This window comes from Bison bison, unplaced genomic scaffold (genome assembly GCF_000754665.1).
Source record: "Bison bison bison isolate TAMUID 2011002044 unplaced genomic scaffold, Bison_UMD1.0 scf7180017864198, whole genome shotgun sequence".
Classification (NCBI taxonomy): domain Eukaryota; kingdom Metazoa; phylum Chordata; class Mammalia; order Artiodactyla; family Bovidae; genus Bison; species Bison bison.
The window spans coordinates 4,090,763-4,112,822 of record NW_011494770.1 but is presented as its reverse complement, the minus strand read 5'-3'; the positions used below and the strand labels follow the sequence as shown (position 1 = coordinate 4,112,822).

Here is a 22,060-nt window from a genome sequence, read left to right as displayed (position 1 = left end):
AAAAAGCAGAGACATTACTTTGTCAACAAAGGTCTGTCTAGTCAAGGCTAAGGTTTTTCCAGTGGTCATGTATGGATGTGAGAGTTGGACTGTGAAGAAAGCTGAGCACCGAAGAATTGATGCTTTTGAACTGTGGTGTTGTAGAAGACTCTTGAGAGCCCCTTGGACTGCAAGGAGATCCAACCAGTCTAAACTAAAGGAAATCAGTCCTGGGTGTTCATTGGAAGGACTGATGTTGAAGCTGAAACTCCAATACTTTGGCCACCTGATGCAAAGAGCTGACTCATTTGAAAATACCCTGATGCTGGGAAAGATTGAGGGCAGGCGGAGAAGGGGAAAACAGAGGGTGAGATGGATGGATGGCATCACCAACTCAATGGATATGAATTTGGGTAGACTCCGGGAGTTGGTGATGGACAGGGAGGCCTGGCATGCTGCAGTCCATGGGGTTGCAAAGAGTCGGACAAGACTGAGTGACTAAACTGAACTGAACTGAAGCTATTTAGTATGTGTGCATACACGCAATGTGGGTTAAAACATTGCCTGCCATATCCCGATGGTGCACGAAGAGGGGTTTCAGGATAGAGAAAAGCAGGATATTGGCCCTAGATAGTTAAGGTGAGTATCAAAGGAGTGATTTCAAGGAGCCCAGCCTCTTGCATCTTCCCAGACACAGAAAATTCCTAAATTCATTAACTTGAGATATCTGGTTTTCTTTAATTATCAGTAGTCTTTTGATGTTCTGTTTTTTAAGCTTTTATTTTATATTGAAGCATAGTTAATAATAATGTTGTGTTAGTTTCAGGTGTAGAGAAAAGTGATTTGGTTATACCTACATTGGAAAAGACCCTGATGCTGGGAGGGATTGGGGGCAGGAGGAGAAGGGGACGACAGAGGATGAGATGGCTGGATGGCATCACTGACTCGATGGACGTGAGTCTCAGTGAACTCCGGGAGTTGGTGATGGACAGGGAGGCCTGGAGTGCTGCGATTCATGGGGTCGCAAAGTCAGACACGACTGAGCGACTGAACCGAACTGATACATGTATCTATGTTTTTCAAATACTTTTCCCATTTAGATTATTACAGAATACTGAGCAGTGTTCAATAGATTGGGATAGATTGGGAGTTTGAGATTAATATGCACACACTGTTACATTTAAAATAGAGAACCAACAAGGATCTACTGTATAGCACAAAGAACACTGCTCAATATTCTGTGACCGATATTTTTAGTGCAAAAACTCTACATATCCTGGCTCCTTCACCTCTTCGGAGCAGCCCCTCAGAGTTACCTGAGAGACTGCCTCCCAGGCTTAAATCCTCAGAAGTTCTGTCAAATAAAATATAAATCTTAACCTCTAGGTTCTCTAATTTTTTTCAGTTGACAATCCTTATATAGCTTTGTTTCTCAAATGCTGCCAGATTCTTTTAGAAGCACAAATTTGACAAATTGAATGAAGATCCAATATCCATGCCTTCTTTCGGGGGAGAGTTAGGATTAAAATTTTCCACTCTCACATCAAATGTTCTGAAGGGTCTGCATTTCAAATCAATTTCAAAGTGGGGAAGAATGCACTTCATGAGAAGGAAGAATAAACTGTCTTAACTATGTTAACTCTGTGAGACCTCTCAGAGCAGTGTCTAATTCATACATCCCACAGAAGTCAGTTTCAGGGACAGGCAAATGGCAGATGGTATTTATCCCCAGCAGTGTTCATCGTCTCCGTGGCCTGGGTGTGAAAACACAAACATGAGCCATATGTCCATCGTCTGAATTAGTGGGAAGCCTCCAAATACCACTTAATTCAGAGAATGACAGATTGAGATAGCAAAAGAAATCTGTTGAGAAGTAGGAGAAGATACCTCATCTGCTTCCAAATTTAGCAAAGTGCCAGAGATACAGTTGTAGGAGAACCCAAGAGAGGCAGCCTTGCCTGAGGACAGAAGAAGCCTCCTTCAACTGGCATAAACGCAATGCAACCCCCAAGCCCTCACCCCTTCAGGAAGGGAGCTTTGGATGAAGCAATGTTCTCAGAAGCTTAGCCCTACATCTATACTGACTTTCAGAAATGAAAACGAACTGGAAGATTTGTTAAAGTCTAAAACTAGTAAAGTAGAACAGAAATCCTGCTGCTGCTACAGACAAGCAAATCTGGAGGAAAATCAGTGATAAACATGAATGAAAGCCCAAAAAGCCAAGATTGCCTTCTAGGACCTATCACTGAAGATCTTAAAGACTTTAAGAGGAAAAGTGGTCAAAATTAAGCGCAACAGAGTCCAGCACCTCAAAGGAAAGGTAAACGACCATCTAATAGTCATCCAGCCACTTTGCAGGATGTGATTTCCAGGAAAAACATTTTGGAGAGGTTCAGTTATCTTTAAAGGATCCATTAATAACATGGCATTATTAAGATCCATGTTGCTCTTAATAATGCCAACTTTTGGTTGCTATTTGACTAAAAAAAAATTAAAGCGTTAAGTTCAGAAAAAATAATTCATCATCTGTCATTTCAGTAGTTCTAGTTTGAATAAGATTGGTGCTTCATAAAGTTAATCTAAGTATAGTTAAGACAGATACATATTTTTGAGTGAGTGAAAAGAAGTTATGAGAGAGTTCAGTAGGATTCTTTTTGGGAGAAAAACTGCAACTAGCTAATAGGCTGCATGAAACTAAATAGTAATGTACCTTGCTGGTAATTTGTGTGTAGTCAACCTCTTCTTTTTTAATTAAAAATTTTAATGTATTTATTTTTAATTTAACTTTTATTTTATATTGGGGTATAGTCGATTTACAACATGGTGTACAGCAAAGTGATTCAGTTATACATACACATTTCAGATGCCTTTCCCATATAGAATACAGAATGCCTTTCCCATATAGAATATTGAATAGAGTTCCCTGTTCTACAGAGTCCTTGTTGGTTGTCTATTTTATATATAGTAGTGTGTATATGTTAATCTGAAACTCCTAATTTATTGTATTATTTATTTAAAAATTATAGGCCTAAGTTTTTGAGCAAAGTCTTTGAAAAAAAAAAAAAACCACAGATAGAAGATTTATGGAAGATACAATGTGGGGAATCACAAAGGAAATTGGAAAAAAGTTCTTCTCAAGATAATTTAGCAAAAATTCATCTCAAGACATGGGGGTGGTAGTGTGTGGGCCAGAGAGAATTTGATTTATGAGCCAGGTGCACCGATCCACACTGATGGAGCCCTCTATTTGATGTTCTCATTAGATTTACCATGCTGCACAGACTTGTGCTCTGGGCTGTACAAGCAATTTTACCCTGCACCGATTTCCCTCTGAGACGAGTTCAGCCTGGGGGCATCTGAGCTTGTCCACATTGTGGCTGAGGGGAATGCCCCTCTTCACCTACTTCCTTCCCATGAGCAGTGTTGACACTGGGTCTCACTCACTTTGTAGTGAGGGTGTTTTTATTCACCGGGTTGTTTAGAATTTATGAGGTGTGGACATAGAGCCGTCAGCAGGTGTTTTAACGAGGAAAGACCATCTGATGTAGAAGAGGTGTGTGAAATCCTAAAACTGATGAACAGCTAATGAAAGGAGGAAAGCGCTGGTCCAAGATTCTGAAACCTCAACTTCCTAGCTCCCTTGGGACCTCAGTCCTAGGGATGGAATCTGCTGAGGCCCCAGAGGATGGCTTCTTCAAGCTGTTGAGGCTGTGGTCACAGAGGTAACAGGAAGCATGATGGCTGCCACCCACACAGGTACACCACATCAAAGAATGTGCCACCTTTCCCCCCACAAGACATGCCTACTGTATGCTCACATTTAAATATGTATATGTGTGTATGTATATTGCAAACTACTGAAGAAACAAAATTTTACGAAGGCTTAATACTTCTGATATGCTTAGAATGTCAAGAGCAACTCAGAATTAGATTCTCTTTTACAAAACCACAGATGGATTTCAATCTGAAGGCACAATGTAGGAAGCAAATTACTATTGTACTTTTAGGGAAGAGAAACACAGTGAGGCGAGCTCTGCTTTTGAATCACAGCAGTCATACGTCTAAATGGCTTGTCTTCTTGATGCTAAGCACATGTTTTGGAAGTTACTAATGATAACATGGAGAAGGAAATGACAACCCACTCCAGGATTCTTGCCTGGATAATTCCATGGACAGAGGAGCCTGGTGGGTCCCAGTCCAGGGGGTTGCAGAGTCAGACACGACTGAGCGACTAACACTTTGATGAAAACAAGCACTGCACTCACTATGTGCTGGGCACTGTTCTAAGTGCTTTACATGTTCCAAGGCTTTTTCATCCTTAAAATAACCCTAAGGTTGCTGTTATCCTCCCTACAATGAGCACGTGGTAGGACACAGTAGATGCTCAGTAAGTATTTTGTGAATGAAATTAATGAAGCAAACAGTCGTCAATCACTTTATTTTCTTTTTGCTCTTAATAATAACTCATTCTTTCCCACTCCTGAACTTCCTTTATAATAATAATAAATTTGTTCTTCAAAACGGGCTGTCTGTTTTGAAGAAAATGGTGAAGGAGAAAGGAATAGCTAATGGAATTTAACTAGGATAGTACTGTTTTATGATATACATTCATTCCCACAGTATATTAAGTCAAATCTTTCATACACTCTCTCTTACATATTTACTTAATAATACATTTGTTCTTCAAAACTAGCAGCATAATTTTTACAAAGATTGAGAAGAACAGGACACTCTGGTTAATAGAATTATGCTCTAAATTAAATTGCTAGATCAGAAGCTGTTTGGATTTGTGGACAATCTCAAAAGACCATGACTTCAGAATCCAGGGTTGTCTGTGCCAAGAACATAAATAAGAAAATATGGATATTATCCGTTTTCCTGAAAGAGCATCAATGGATCATGAGTTCATGATTAAAACAAACCTACATTAAGGTAAATTATAAAAAAATTGTTGTCTCTGCAGGTCAAATATGAATAATTTTATATGGCTCAACTTAACAGATTCTGTCATATTTTAACACAGTGTTACTACTGAATTTTTTATTTTCTAGGCAAACAGTGAAGGAGGTGGGAATGGTTACTGAAATTTAACAAAGTTGGTATTGTTTTATGATATAGTTTCATTCTCACAGTAAACTATGTCAAAATTTTAATACACTCTCCCTTACATATTAACTCAACATTTCTTTTGTATGTCTTTACTTACTGATTTTAAGATTATGTAGTTATGGGATATTCATTCACATAAATTCCAAAAAGTCTCTGAGGCACAGTCCATTCAAATATAATATTTAATATTATAATGGTAACTGGAAGGACTGATGCAGAAGCTGAAACTCCAATACTTTGACCATCTGATGCAAAGAACCGACTCATTGGAAAAGACCCTGATGATGGGAAAGATTGAAGGAGGAGGAGAAGGGGACGACAGAGGATGAGATGGTTGGATGGCATCACCGACTTGATGGACATGAATTAGAACATGATCCAGGAGTTGGTGAGTGATAGGGAAGGCTAGCGTGCTGCAGTCCCTGGAGTCACAGAGTTGGACACAACTGAGCGACTGAACTGAACTGAATGGTAACTGACTCAGCTACTAAATATGTTTTGGTTTATAGACTACCTAAATATCTTTTTGAAAAACACATTTCCAGAAATAAATGTAAGACTATTATAAAATGTGACATTTTCTTTTAGGTTAATTCCCTACTAAAAGCTCCCACTAAATTATTGAGAGAATATTTTCTGAGTATAAAATAATAACAACAATTTATGTTTACACTCCAGAACTTCTCCTAAAGTATTAATATATCTACTTACTGTAGTCCAAATCATGTGACATCAAGATCTCTGCCTGATACCTTCACTCTGAACATGGATTATTATGACTAAAGGGTGGATTAGGGTCTTTAAATGTGACCACTTCCCACCCATTTAGAGGTATTTGCAAGTTTTACGTATGTCATCATTTGGGAAACAAACCAAATTCTAAAAAAGTAGCGCTTGTACAATGAATGACCTTCATGGAATGTTTTTTGTGTGCTATACACTTGATAGGGGCTTCCCTGATGGTTCAGATGATAAAGAATCTGCCTGCAATTCAGGAGACTTGGGTTCGATCCCTGGGTCAGGAAGACCCCCTGAAGAAGAGAATGGCTATCCACTCTAATATTTTGCCTGGAGAATTCCATGGACAGAGGAGCCTGGCAGGCTACAGTCCATGGGGTTGCAAAGAACTGGACATGACTGACTAACACTTTCAGTCTCACTTTCACAGTTGGTAAAGGCCCAGGAAAAACTGTACAAGTGTTAGAAAACCATAAATAAGAAGACTACAGTATACCCACCTGAATAAATCCTGCATCCAGTTTGGTCAACATTTTTGAATATTTACTGGGTACAAAGAGGGTCAGCCCCTGCACTCTGGGAGCCCACCATTGGTGCAGGAGACCCCCATGCATGACTAAATCACCCACATGAGGCAGAACTAAGCAAGTGCTATGAAAATAAAAGAAATAAGTGATTCTCACTGACACAGAAATCTGAGTAGACTTCTATCTTAGTACTTTATTATTGGGTCACTTCTCTGCACTGACATGTTTTGTAACAGTAGAGGTCTGGCAAAGGGACATTTGAGGGTTAGTCTTCCATTTGTACATATAATCCCCATTCTTCCATAAATTGCATGAGATAGGCTTCATTTTCTTCCGGTGCCTTGTCTGGAGCCCGGTCCTGGTAGAGTCTAGATAAGAGGCCCTCCTCCCCGAGCCCCTCAGATTCAGGATGGCCACATCCCTCTGGGTCATGTTGAAAGCTGGGTAATGAAGGTATACACAGCTTGCCAGTCTGAGGGTCCCAGTCAACCAGCGTGGTGGACGGCTCTTCCTCTGGCCCCTCCTCTGTGTCCACATGCCCCTGCCGCAGGTGGTCCAAGTCTCTGAGCTGAGGGGTATATGAACACAGCAGTGTTTGTGGACCCAAGTCTGCTAAAGGTGCCTGTTGTTCAAATATCTTTCCTTGAAGGGACACCTCCTCCTGCAAATTGAACTCCTGTCCTCTAGGCCCCACAGAAATGTCACTACTTCTTACATCATATTCATATTCAATGACTGTTTTATCCATGGGCGTTGTTCTGCTGGGTGGCTCTTGCTGGGTTAAGGACGTCCCTTTGGAGCTTTTCTCAAAGTCACATACGATGTCCACCGCATGTGACACATAGCCCAGGTGTTCCGCCCCCACATCCTCCCAGTGGGGTTCCTGGTCCTCGATGGGCTCATTCAGGTCTGATGCCTCACTGCTTTTCTCCATTACACTTATATCCTTGGAAGAAGTTTTAGAATCCTCCAAAATATTGAGGGTGATGAAGTTGATCACAATTTTTTCAGTAGGTACAAAAAATATTTTGTCAAATTCATTTCCATAAATCAAAACCTAAAAAGAGAGAATAGAACAGTTTTCATCTTTTCACTTTAGGGAGACATTAAAAACAGCTGTTAGTTAGAATTTATACTGTCCCCACATGGTTTTAAAGGCCTATACTTACCAACTCATGAAAGTTAAAGCTATGCTTGGAATACACAGGAAACCTCCCTCACCTGGACCCAAGGGACCCAAGTTGCACGAGATGCACAGGGCAGTGAAAAGTGGTTCCCCGGGTGGTCCCGATCTAATCCAAGGGTCAGGGTGTGATTGCCCCTTCCTCTAATTGGCTCGGGGCATTCAAGGGGGTTATTTAAATTCTGGAGCCTCAGTTTTAAATTCTGTAAAATCAGAATTCCTGCTGTGTCAGGAGGGGTGAAAACAAATAGAGGTTTTAAAATTCATTTGTTAATTACAGTTTGAAAGTGGACACTCAGTTATGTCCCACTGTTTGCGACCTTATGGACTGTAGCCTGCCAGGCTCCTCTGGGATTCTCCAGGCAAGAATATTGGAGTGCGTAGCCATTCCCTTCTCCAGGGGATCTTCTTGGCCAGGAGATCGAACCCAGGTCTCCTGCACTGCAGGCAGGTTCTTTACCACCTGAACCACCAGGGAAGCTCTAATTATAGTTTAAATGTACTTATCAATAAATCATCCTCTGGGCCACCAGCTCGTTTTTGCATATACTCTGGACAGGAAATGTGGAAGGGTATGAAAACTAGGTGTAAAAAGGGAAGTAAGCACATGACTAGAGATGGTTTAACTAACTGCCTCCCTACACTATGCTATAATAGGGCCAAAATCGGAAATTCACCTGCCAGTTCATAGTAGATGGAGAAACTCTAGATCGTGGGAGGAAACTTGTTTAAGATTAACATTTTCCTGGGGATACGTGGACGGTGCCGATTTAGACTGTTGACCATGAATTACGTTCCAGTTCTCACTGTCCACGCTATGATGTGATTTCATTTAACTAGAAAATAGGAACTCCAACATCATTCTTTTATGAAAGCTTTGGTTTCAAAAAGCCACACATGGTCAGTTCTCCTGTGCCTTTTCCTCCTAGGAAAGGTCTCCCTATCTCATTAAAAAGCTAACTCTGAAACCTAAATGAAGGCAGAACAATAGAAATGTTTTAAAACAGAACAGAAATGCATGTATGTATCATGTACATATGAACATGTATTTTGATAATTCCCAAAGAAATAATTTTTGCTTGTTAAAATATGCTCAGCCCTTGGAAGCCCTCTAGTACATGGTCTAGAAGCATAAGGTTTGTTCCCTCTTCTACCTTCTTGCTTCTCCTTACTGTGAGTGATGAAGTCCTAGCTACTTTCCCCCTAAACGTGTCTCCACTCTGTGTCTGTCTCCAGCCCTATCTCCCACTCTCCTCTTTTAAACTCTCATCTTCTCTCTCCTGGACAACTTTCACAGTCTCCTAGCTGCTTTTTTGGTTCTAGGCTTCCTCCCCTTAAAGTTGTCCTTAACACTATCTAGATTTATCTAAAACTCAATATTGACCCTGATGATTCCAACCCAAAACCCAACAGAGTTTTGCAAACACAATGAAGCCCAAGAATAGCACCTTGGGCTAGATAATTCCTTAGAATAGCACCCAATTCTCCCATTACTTGGCCTTGCTCCCTCAGTCTCTTTCATAGCTCCTTATCAGGAATCTTGTGGTTTAGAAATATTATGTGGTTTTCCAAATATCCACCCACCTTTGACTCTGCTATTTTTTCTGCCTGTGGTAGGTGCCCTAACTCAACATTCATGACCAAGCCCTGGCATGAAATTCCTTCTAATCTTCCAGGTAGGGTGCCACTGCCCTTCCTGTACCCTCAAGAGTCCTGAGAACCCACTTTCATCTTAGTCTTCACATATCATTTAAAAATTCTAGTTCCAAACTAGACTTAAGCCTCTGGAGGGGCATGGACCATAACAATTTATCTATGTACCTCAAGACCTAGTCTAATCTGTTCAGTAAATATAAAGTCTTTGTCAAAGTAAAGGAATCTTTCTCTTTAGTTCTGTTAATGAGCTAACCTAGTACAGAAAGTGTTTTTAACTCATCAGCTCTTTAACTTGAAACTCACTCTGCCCACAAAAGGAATGGTATCTGTTCTAGAACGTCCTTTTCTATCTTCTTGGAGGTGTGTTATAATGCCTCTCACCACAGTAAGCACTCACCAGATTTGCTGGGTGTTTCTCTTTGCCGACATGGATATATCTGTACATGGAGTAGCCCATCACAGAGAAAATAAACACAGTAACAGATATGGGCAAAACATACCAGAGGATGATTTTAACCTCCAATGCTGTTGTTTGATCTGTAAAAATAGAAAAGCGAGGTGGGGTAGATAGTTGTGATTTGGTGGGGTGGGAAAACATTGCTAATGTCAAGCAACTTTGCAGAGATCAGTTTAAAAATTAAGTTTTATCATTTATAAACTGAGAAGCTTGAGCTAAATGTTATAAGGGATCTCAGAATTCTTACTCTGTCTAACAATAGATGGCCTTAAGGAATCATCTGGACTTGTCTCAAACCTTTACGGCAAAAAAAAAAAAAAAAAAAAAAACCTTTACGGCAAGGATGCCTTAACAACCCATATCAGCAGATATTCCAACAGCTTATATTTGGCTATGAGACTCATACTGGTCCTTATATTTGAAGTTAAGTGTGTATTAAGGCAACTCAGAGCACTGCAAACCAAACAAAACCCTCTTGTGACGATCCCATTAAGCTGCTCCACATTTCCACATCTCTCATTTGACTCAATCTTTTCCATATATTCGGGAGAGGAGAAGAACATATGGTGTCGTCTTCTGTGTAACAGATAGAACCATCCGACACAGTTGGCCAGGCCTTCTGGTAGGTCTGGAGCGTGGGGATGCGTGTGGGCGGTGGCTGAGGTGGTATGTGCTGAGAATGGCAGTAACTCTCTTCCAGGTCCTGCTGGACTGTAGGTGCATGGTGAATTTAAAAGTCCATAGAGGAATGAAAAGATCTGCTGAACAGTTTTAATAAAAGTAGTCCTGGATCACCACTGATCAGACTGTATGGTTGATGGTCAGGACTCACTGTGACTAATTTATATTTGCTAAGCTTCTATGGGGTACCTGAAAATTGAAAGGGTTAATTTTACATGTCAATCTATGTAGGCCAAGGTACCCAGTTATTTGGGCCAACATTATTTCAGATGCTTCTGTGAAAACTTTTTTTTAGATGAGATTAGCATTTATATGAGTAGTCTTGAGTAAACCAGATTACCCCCTATAATGTGGGTGAGCCTCATCCAATCAGTTGAAGGCTTTGATAGAAAAAAGACTTGATTACTCCCCACTCCTCTGGAGGAGAGAATTCTGCTACCTGATCACTTTCAGACAAGAACTGTAACATCAACTCTTCTTTGGTTCTCCAGCCTGCTGACCTGCCCTGTGGATTTTGAATTTACCCTGTGCCTTCAAAATCATGTGAGTCAACCCCTTAAAATAAGTCTTTTTCTCTCCCTCTTTGTGTATATACATATAAAGATTATGTATGTTGTGTTCTCCAGAGAATTGTGACCAATACAGCTGTAGAAAAAGGGGCCGCTTTAGCACAAATGACAAACATTCTAGGGCATTGCGCCTGTGTGCTCAGTCGCTTAGTTGTGTCTTTGTGACCCCTATTGACTCTTTGTAACCCCAGGGACCCCAGTAGCCCACCAGGCTCCTCTGTCCAGGGGATTATCTGGGCATGAACACTGCAATGGGTTGCCATTTCCTCCTCCAGGGGACGCTCCTGGCCCAGGGATCAAACCCACCATTTCCTGTGGCTCCTGTACCAGCAGGTGGATTCTTTACTGAGCCACCTGGAAGGCCATTCGTTACATACTAATACAATCAGCAGGCGTGTCCCGAGAGCATTCTAACCCATGCAGACAGTGGATGCTCTGGATGCCTAGTCCTGGGAGAAAGCTGCCAAGTCACTGTCTGGTTAACTGTCCAGTTAAAAAATGGAAAGAGAAGCATCATGGACTTCTGGTCAACAAATGCCAGTAGGAAAGGTCCAGGTACATGGGTCTAACTGCAGGTTCTTCCACCCGAGAGTGCATCGGTCTACACGTTCCACATAGAAAGACACCAACAATGCAGATGTGGCAGGTGACTGAGTATCACCTGCTCCTACTTCAGGCTACAACTCAGCCCAGTCCTCTTTATTTAAAAAAAAAATTTGTATTGGAGTTTAGCTGATTTACAATGTTGTGTTAGTTTCAGATATACAGCAAAGTGAATCAGTTATACATAAACATATATCTACTCTTTTAGATTCTTTCCCCATACATGCAATTACAGAGTATTGAGTAGAGTTCCCTATGCTATATACTGGGTCCTTCTTAGTTATCTATTTATTCTAGTGTGTATATGTCAATCCCAGTCAGTCCAGACCTCTTAATACAATCTCTGATCTCTGGACTAAACTCACCCTGCTTAAGCAGGGCTGCGACAACAATGACTGATGGCACCAGCACAAGTTTGCAACAATCACTTGATAATCTGTATCTATATTTTAGGAATTGGGGGGTTTTGGAGAACAGAAATATTTCTAAGAATAGTCCCAAAAGAGGTAATAGCAAGTTTTTGAAAAAGTAGGCCCTCATAGTGGTGTCTTAGAAAGATACCTGGGTTGATCAACAGCTAGGAGATCATAGAAAAGGTCAGAACCTGAAATGGAACCTTGTTGTTTTGTTACTTTTCCAGGACTAGTGAGAAAGTCAGTTCCATCTGCTTACTGGGAAGTATTTAATTTAATCTGTATTTTAGTTGCTTTAGCTTTGCCAATGGCTTGAATGATTTCCACTGGGAATTCATTCCTACCATTTGGCCACTGATCAAGCTGTTAGTAAACAGAACACTCTTCCAAATACAAAAATGATTTCCTCAATCTGCTTTGTTTTGCCTTTTGCTTGTTTTGCATTTTAATTGTATTGGACATATGGTAGAGAATCCTTTGTTTAAAAGGGGAAGGTATGATAAGGATGGAGATTCAAACATAAGGTTTTTCATTTTTGATATGTATTCACAAAATTCCCTCTTTAATCCCTGGGACAGTTTCATCTCAAAATGTGGAAGGCATGAGGAGAGAGGAAAACAGGGATTCTGTCACCATTCCTGTCCCATAGCTGTGATGAAAAAGGCTTGGGGGAAAATGGTTGTTTCATGTGGAAGGCCAGAACATTTGGAAGAGAGAAACAAGAATGGATGAAGAGCTGTTCCATGAAGGTAAAGTTTAGGATTTATTTTCAACTTTTATGTTTTGAGTTCAAGGTCTTACCACTCTCAGGGAAAGTGTCAGTCACTCTGTCGTGTCGGACTCTTTTGCGACCCCACTTTTACGAGTCCACCAGGCTCCTCTGTCCATGGAATTCTCCAGGCAAGAATACTGGAGTGGGTTGCCATTCCCTTCTCCGGGGGATCTTCCCGACTCAGGGATCAAACCTAGGTCTCTTGCATTGCAGGCTGATTCTTTACTGTCTAAGCCATCAGGAGGACCCTCCCTCAGGGAAGAACAATTAAACAAATGCCAAGCTCCTAACTCTAGTCTCCTAACAGGAACAAGAATCTTCAACCGTACTTCCTTGTCAGCCAAGTCCAGAAAACATGAGAAGGAGGCAAATAGAAAGAGAGAGAAGCAATCATAAAACAGAAAGGGTAGTAACTGATTTGCTGACCCCAGGCCCTCCCACAGCCAGTGAGTAATATTTGAACACAATCCACACAGTCTCTAATTTGTATTCTGGAGGAGAAGCCAAACACTATCTTAAAGTGTTTTTAGGGTACTGTCTGTTTCTAGGAATAACATCATCTGATGTTCTTTAAGACCCAAAGGACTTCTACTGATCAGAGTGATTATAGATTTAAAGAAGAAAGACCATGTGAGTAAAAATTCCTATAATTCTATTTCTGCAAGGCAGAGTGATATTGGCAGTGGATGCCAGGACCTGTACTGAGAATTCTCCAGGACGTGAAAACACTGTGAGTCAAGTTCAGAGGCAGAGTCCCAGGCTGTCTGGGGATGGTTGTTTCTGTCTTCGCTTCAGCCTGTTTCTGGTAGACATGGATTTGTCAAAACCTTGTCTATACTGCCATACTTCCTTCTAGTTTTACCAGATTTCCTTCCTTAGATCAGATGAGATTTTCAAAGCTTACCTTCTAGAGTACTGACACACTGCCTCTCAGAAGGGTGAGTGAGGCGAGGAGGGCCTGGGACAAAGGACTCCACGAGTACACAGTACAGAGTGCCCGGCTCCAGCCAGCTGAACACCAGAGTGTGGTTTGTCACACACTGGGACCACTAGGATAGGGAATTGCAAACACAGTTAGAGCCAAAAATTTCCAGCAACCCCCAGACAAACAATGACAGAAAGAAATAAAAGATGGAGGTACCAGTAAGTCCTTCACTATCACTATGAGTTTTCTTTTTAGCAACAGCTTTAAAATAACTTTTCCCTTAAGCTTGGCAGGATGTGGTCAGGAACTGAACAAATTGTGGGAACAATTCTAAATAATGACATAGGAGGGATTTCTTATTCAGCTTTGTCCTGTGTTCTTCCTAATATTTTTTTCTTTCTCGGAGAGTGACTGGCAGATGTTAAGCAAGCAGAAACTCTCCATCAAAGTGAGGTGGACAATTGCTCTACATGATAGCAACAACATCATAGCAGATACTTTCTGTAAGGAAAATCTGAAGGTAGCTCTTTAAATTTCTATGCATCACCTTCATCTGTATCCTGCAAGGCATCACTTTTGAGTAACACACTTTCCCAGATTCACATGCTGGGAATTTTAGAATCAGGGCTGCATGTTCCAGCATTAGCTTCAGAAAGTGACACAGATTACAGGTCCCCATTCCATTTCAGGCTTACCGTTCTATTGGATTTAGTATTATATATAGACACATTATACTTCAGATTAGAGTATATTTGTTGCATGGAAATAGAGCTTTCTTCTGGATTTTTCTTCCACTTCTTTGGAGCCGTCAGAACAATAGAAATGGATTTCTCATCAGTAGTCAAAGCAACCTCTGGTGGGCCAATTTGTGCTTAAAGGGGAGGGGAGAGGGAATTATCATGTTCAGATGTAGAAAACACCTTGGATGAAGCTACAGTATAATTCTACTGGGATCAAAGCTCTAAACCCCATCTTCTTATTTGAAGTGCCTCAGAATGCTCACCAAGACCCAAGTTATACCAAATTTTGAAATAATCAAGTCACAGACTCTGATACAGTGTTAAAGCAGCTGATTTACTTAGTCACATGCAGTTCCTAGTTACTTAGATAAACAGTACTAGAGGATAGTAAATACAATTAAACGTATTTGCAACACTACTATGACCCGACATTATAATGTGATAAATAACATTAATCAGATTTGATGTGTTTGTAAAGATCAGCAGTGGAGAAATGAAGCACTGCTAAAGACCTTTGGGGATGTAACCTTGGGAGAATGATCTAGAACAGAGATTAGCAAACTTTTATCACAAAGGTACAGGTTGTATTTTAGGCTTTGCAGGCCATGTGATCTCTGTTGCAACTATTATTTATATAAATGTAAACACCATTCTTGTCCTGTAGAAAAATAGAAACGAGTAGGGTGCTGTATTTAGTCTGAGGCTCTGGTTTGCTGACTTCTGATCTAGAAGGGCAGCAAGGGAAAGGTGCCAGCTCCAGAACTCAGGGAGCGCTTGTAAATGTCATCTTGGCAGCTCTGAGTGGGTCCTCTATGGCTGAATCAGTCTTAGATTGGGGATGGAAAAATTTAAAAAGCAAATACCAGGAAGATGTTGCCTCATTCTGAGTTATACCTAGAAATTACGTCATCACACTATCTAGTTTATAACAAGCAGAGACTTAGTTTGGTGATCAGAACAGTCTTTTGTTAAACTTATTTTTAATTAGAGGATAATTGCTTTACCATGTTGTGTTAGTTTCTGCTGTACAACAATGTGAATCAGCCACAGGTACACATATATCCCTCCCTCTTGAACCTCCCTCCTGAAAACAATCTTTAGTCACCCTGTGGGCATATGTCAAATAGTTTCTAAAACCGCAACATTAAGATAAATCTGTCAGTTGTTCCTGAAATTATACAGTCTCAATTGAACAATAAAACAAAATTAAAATTTGACAGTTTGGCCTCTAGTGTCAATTCTGGATCGGGGAGCAATTTGAGAGACACTTGGTCAAACCTTTTTTTCTAAAGATGAGGCTCTGAGATACAGTAAGGTGAAGTACCCAGTATTGGGCCGGTCACTCCACCTAATGGACAGAGCGCAGAAGAGAGCCAAGCAGAGCACTGGGATTTGGACGAGGCTATGTATGAGGCAGAGATTGTTACATTAGGTCAGATGAACTTGATACTTATTTAATACACGACTGAGCTACTTACTTTCTAAGAAAGGATAGAATCGTCCAGTTTCTGCCCATTTGGAACAATTTGTTCCCCACATGGCCTTAACTTTAGCATAATATTGATGTTCATAGTCAGAAGTTTCAGCAGAGAGGTCACAGTAGGTCCTACTGATATTTCTGCATTCAGATTTATTCAGCCATTTCTTTTGCCCATATCTGCTGAGAAGAAAACTGTGAATCAACAATGAGGTGCTCTCCATGCTTTACAATAGGAAACAAAAACAGTCATTATATAAAACTGAATGGAACTTAAGACCTTCTCTTCAAAACAACAAAAGTGCCTGTCACTGAGATAAAAAAGAATCACTTTTGCTGCTAGCAATTTTTTTCATTAGCTGTCAGGAGCATGAGTCAGAGTTTCTGTAATCATCTTTCCTTTCTGTGAATTATAATGTGGATAGTACATTTGAAAGCATGTATTTTATTATTATTCTTGGGCTACAGTATAAATTTTACAGATTGTGTGATCAATTTTTCTATGTAAGTTTACAGCCCACATGCATACCAAGGTCAGTTTGATGGATATTTTTTGTTTGTTTGTTTTGGATGGGATGTTTTGAGAAAAATTACTTTTTTTCTTAGAAATTCTTCTTGACATTTTCATAAAATTTAAAAATATACTTGCCTTCAAGGGTTCTAGGGAAAATTCACTAGGTTGGAGTTCATTTCCAAATCTGCATTTTCGATGATCATAGTGATAATGATGATACAGACTAGGTTGTTTATATAGATTTTTCCTCTCCTTTATCAAAAACATAACACAGCAAATAGGGAGGGGGGATATTTCTAGCACTTTTCAGGTGGGAGAAACTGAGGTATTGAGAGTTTAAGAGACATGGGATGAGCCAAGTGTAAGAGACAGGGTTGCAAGAGAGGCTACTGAAAGGATTAAAGCAGGCATGTTGGGCTATTACGTGTGTCGGGCTATTAACTCTAGTGGTAGCGGAGAGAACATGATCGGTCATGAGTGTCAGACTGGGGAACAGTTGAAGAGAATGCTGCAGTGGTCCCGGCGGAATATGTAGGTGGATTGTACAAGTATGGTGACAGTGGAATGAACGACAGGGCAAAAGTAAGAAATATTAGGAGACAAGACTTGGTGACTGAGTGCACATAAAAGATGATGGAAAAGAAGGTGTTAAGCATTACATCTCTTTCTGTCCAGGATAGATAGGTAGAATGGTGGTAACATTTATCCAGATCGGGAATGTGGAAGAGTGGGTTTGAGAAATGGGGAGTGGGAGACGGGGAGGAAGGAAAGACGAGTTCAGTTTTTGACACGTTGAGCTTAAGATATGTGTGAAAGGTATCTGAATGCAGGTGCCCGGAAGGAGCTGGAGCTCAGCAGAAAGGTGTGCGTGGGAGGTAGGGATTTTGAAATCAGTGACATAAAGCTGCTCATTGAAGGCACGGGCATGAATGAAATTATCCATGGAGACAAAGAAAAGCCTAGGATAAACTTTCAGGAGCATCAACATTTAAAGGTGAGATACAAAGTATCCTCAGAAATAGCAGCTAAAGAGGGAGAAGGAAAAAGAAAAACAGACATCACAAAAGTCAAGGGAAGACTATGTGTTGAGGAGGAGAAATTGCCAACTTTATCAAGTGTTGCCAAAGCCTAAGGGTATCTTCCCTTTTCAGAATATGGCAACAGAGTCCTGAAAGTAAACATCTCCTGTTTCCTAAGTACCATAGTTACCAGAAAACACTAAAAATGTAGTTAGATCTAGGGACATTACTGGCCGTCCAGTGGTTAACGCTTTGCCTTCCAATGCAAGGGGTGTGAGTCTGATCCCTGGTTGGGGAACTAAGATCCCACATGCTTTGGCCAAAAAGCCAAAACATAAGACAGAAGCAATATTGTAAAAAATCAATAAAGACTTCAAAAACGGTTCACATAAAAAAAAAATCTTGAAAAAGATAAAAAGAAATAAGAGTTTGTTGACCAATTTCTACAATTCAAATAATCACCATGCCAAGGGGCTTGCACACTTTTGTCACCTTCTGTGATGGTGAGCCACAGAAAGAAATACATTTCACACTGTGACACAGTTCATACATATATCTCATATACTAAAACAAAGGTTTTATAAGATCATACAACTTTACTACATGCCAGGCACTCAGTTATTTTATTACTCTAATCCCCTCCACACCATCCTAAACCTTGGCATGCTAGTTATGTCCCTCAAAATTGATTTCATGGCTCACCAACAGGTCTTGACTAGTGGCTAGAAAAATACTGCCATCGCCTATGTGACCCTTTCTCCTCAAACTTCCTGACTCTGCCAAGGCCAGTGCAGCATCCCATGATAGGTGTTGAAGGAGAAATACTCTTGACCAAGTTCTGGATATAATGCTTTGTAAGTTTGACAAGCTGATAGACATGAATCCCACAATAAATGCTACACCAATGATGTTTATCCATGCCCAAAAGTCATGTGGGGCTCTAGGTGGTCTCCGACTGCTTTCTGGTAACAGCAGGAAACATTTATCAAGTGCCGTTAAGCATGGATGCGTGCTTAGGATATGAAAGCTTTATCTCATTTAATTGTCATAATAACCCTTGGAGGTGGGTACCATTGTATTCATCCCATTTTACAGATGAGGAAATCGAGGCTCAGTGATGTTAATGGAGCTGCTCAAGTTAGTCTGACTAGGAACAGGCGTAGCAGATTTGAACCGCTTTCTCTGAGGCTAAAATTTGTGCTTTTAATGCTACACTATATTTTCTGCATTAAATTCCTCACGTAGATATAGTTTAAACTTTTGCTAAAATTTCATCTTTTACTTGGAAACAAGCTTCACTCAAAAGTAAAAACATATAATCTATAACCAGCCAGGTCCACAGCCTGGCTGTGAACCCAGGACTGTTTGCCTTCGGAACCGAGCGTGGAATCTGTTGGTGACACACACAGCCCTGTATTCCTGCCCACCATCCACATGTACAGGGGCTGTAAGAACTCCAAAATGGAAAGTTTATTTTCAAATATTCTTTTTTGAAATGCAAATAATCTAAATTATCTGCTCTCAGAGCAGTGATGACTCTCTTTTTTAAAAAATCCTTTTCTGAATCACACAAACACATGAAGAAAAGAGCAAGCTCCTTGCTCCACCTATTGGAAAACGAGGCAAGGGCACACTCATGAGCCATTTCTCTTGACAGAGTGATGCCTCTTCCCTAAAATACTGGTTCCTGAGAAACTCAATGGCAATGAGCATGAGGTTCCAGATAAATGAGGTCATTGTGAATAGCAGCCAAAGTCTTCTACTACCTTTAATGGTCAGAATATTTTTTTTCAAAGACAAAAACGACATTATTGTTTTTATTTGTAAATATGGTACATTTTTTAAACTCACACAATGAAAAAAGTATAATGGAGAGATAAATAAATTACCCTGAAGCCCATTACCCCAAAGCATTTGGTACGTGTGATTCTGTACATCTCACTGTGCTTATATGTATCCAGAAGAAGGATTCAATAATTGAATACATAGACAAAAACTCGATTATGCCATACTTATGATTTTAATAAAAATAGTAAATTTAATTTGATTTGAACTTTAATGAGAAAGAAATTAAACTGAAATGAATCACTGCAGTTCAAATGTTTCATCACCACAAGATATTTGTTCTTAATATCTTTTAATAAGATAGTTTAAATTAAGAAAATCATATATGAAAGATATTGAAAGTTTAGTTATTCAAATGATAACATTTTCATTTTGGATCACATATAACACCTTGGTGCTATAAAAGTCAGTACACGTACAATCTTTCCCCACCTTATGATTTGCTATATTATTAAGTCCAAACATTCAAAGAAAGTTCTGTAACCACATTTCTCATTACTGTTTAGTCTTAGTTCTACATTTAGGTGGTTTCAATGCATGCTACTCATCTTTTTTGCCATAATCTTGTCATTATTAAGCTTCTTTAGGTTCATTTTATCTCTTTCAGTTGGAGATCCTCTTTAGTTAGTGTTTCCCTTCCAAACCCTCTGCAAGAAAGTTTCAGTGGAGCGATATCCCAAGTTCCACCTGCTTGAAAATACATTTGTTGAACTTGGTAGGAGTCTTAGGTCAAAACTATATTTCCCTCAGAAGATGTATCACTGCCATCAGCTGAGTGTTGCAGATAGAAATCATTGCTTTTACTGTGATGGTTATAAATCATGTCATTTTTTCAAAGTTCAATAACTTCACCAGGATGTCTTCCTATTATTTTTATTAAATTTTCCTAGTCAGAGCTTGCATTTACAATATGCAATTCCAGACAGTTATTATTACCTGTTCAATTATTGCTATCAGCTATAATAGATTTTTCATCTCCATAAAACATTTTTATTTTCTATCTTCTTCCTAAGTTCTGCCATCTTGCTTTTAAAAAAAGTTCTTCCTCTTGGAGTCTTAGAATCTTCTTTTTGACTGTTTATCTCTTCTTTGACATTTACCATTAGAGACCATGTTGTTTATAGACTCAAACTACAGACAATTACTTGTCTGAATTTTCTTTCTATTTCCACAAGAAAGCTTTCAGGAACTTTTAACTTATGCTCATTTTTTTTTCTTTCTCCCTTTCAGTAATTAGGGATAGGCTGCTGGATTCTTTGGGACAATTACTCTTTGAAGGGAGCAGTTCTTTATTAAATACTAGGTAAATGGGTATGGGGGTGACAATCTACCCCACACTCGCTCATCATTTTGCATTCTTTCTTGTTTGTCATGAGTTTTGAGGGAGAGGTGAAAAGTGGAAATGTCCATTCATTACTATCTTTAATAAAAACCATGAGTTGTACAGAATTCTGTAGTTTCACTTAAAAATACCCTGTAATTCTAATAAGTTTACATGTTTCAGAGGTGATGGATCTCCTTGTTTGCTCAGCCACAGAATAACATTTGATCAACTTCTTTTCTTCATTTAAATATTTCCTCTCTTGCCTAAGCACTCAACACTCTGTTTACATGAAGAAATTATTATCTAATGTAATCTAACAAAACATAACAAGATAATTTAACAGTAAATATCTAAAATCTCTCTTTTTCTTCAAACACTCATTTAATAGAATAGATGGTTTGTTAATCTTTGCATAGGATTCTAAGTCTTGCTTTTATAAATAAACTGAAGGAAAAGAATAGACTTACATGAAATACTGCACAGTGTAACTAACTTCCATGCCTTGTAAGCCCTCTGGGGGGTTCCACTGTAGGATATTCTTCATGTTTATGGATATGAAGGCGACATTTGTAGGTTTAGGCAGATCACCAGAGACACAGGGAACTGAAAAAGGAGCAGAGAGGAATTGAGGGTTAGTGGAGAGAAAGGAAGACCTAACCTGTGGTGGCTGGTCTCTAGATACAGACCCCAAGAAGCAGTACCTTCCAGTACTTGTGCTCTGTGAATTTCCTTCCAGCCCGACCTGACTTCATGACCCTCTTTAACCAACAGAAGTAATTCTGAGACTGAGCCTTAACAAGGCCTGTGAGCTTTCACTTTTGCTCGTTTGAAAGCCCTGAACTGCAATGTAAAATGTGGGCTACTCTGCTGGACAAACCATGTTGAGAGGCCATATGACAAGGGAGATGTCCAGCTGTCCTAGCGTCCCAGCTGAGCCCAGCTTTCCAGCCAAGGAGCCAGAATGAAGCCACTGTGGACACTGTAGCCCCATTTGCCTCAGACTAAAGCTGCGTGAGAGGCTTTGAGAGAGGCCAGCAGAAGAACCATCCAGCTGAGTCCTAGTTAATCATCAAACCGTGAGAAATAATAAAATGATTGTTTTAAACCACCTTGCTTTTCTGAAATAAATTACCCCCTGAAATGTGTTGTCAGTCATTAATGTTCAACGATGCAACAGAAATTTTGATTAGAGTTTTGTAACTGTTTAAGTGATCCTCTAGAACTGCTAAGTGGTGGTTTATTTGCTCAGCTGTGTCTGACTCTTTGTGACCTCATGGACTGTAGCCTGCCAGGCTCCTCTGTCCAAGGGATTTTCCAGGCAAGAATACTGGAGTGTGTTGCCATTTCCTTTTCCAAAGGAACTTCCTGAACCAAGGATCAAACCCAGGTCTCCTGCATAGCAGGCAGATTCTTTACTGACTGAGCCACCAGGGAAGCTTAAAATGCTATATCAATTATCAAAATGTTACAAACTCTGTATCCTAAAGGATTAATTTCTAGAAATCTACTATAGAAAAATGATTAAAAAA

General features: G+C 39.9%; 1 protein-coding gene across 1 annotated transcript in view; it reads right to left on the bottom strand.

The window, feature by feature from the left end:
• Positions 1 to 6,520: 6,520 nt before the first annotated feature.
• Positions 6,521 to 22,060, bottom strand: part of IL20RA (interleukin 20 receptor, alpha) — a 33,566-nt gene continuing 18,026 nt past the window's right edge. Inside the window, exons 2-7 of the mRNA XM_010844230.1 lie at positions 20,999 to 21,134; positions 15,831 to 16,009; positions 14,308 to 14,483; positions 13,592 to 13,736; positions 9,590 to 9,729; positions 6,521 to 7,410 (exon numbers count right to left, since the gene is read on the bottom strand). Of these exons, the coding sequence (XP_010842532.1) occupies positions 6,619 to 7,410; positions 9,590 to 9,729; positions 13,592 to 13,736; positions 14,308 to 14,483; positions 15,831 to 16,009; positions 20,999 to 21,134 (1,568 nt within the window). The 3' untranslated portion in view covers positions 6,521 to 6,618. The remainder of the gene's footprint in view (positions 7,411 to 9,589; positions 9,730 to 13,591; positions 13,737 to 14,307; positions 14,484 to 15,830; positions 16,010 to 20,998; positions 21,135 to 22,060) is intronic.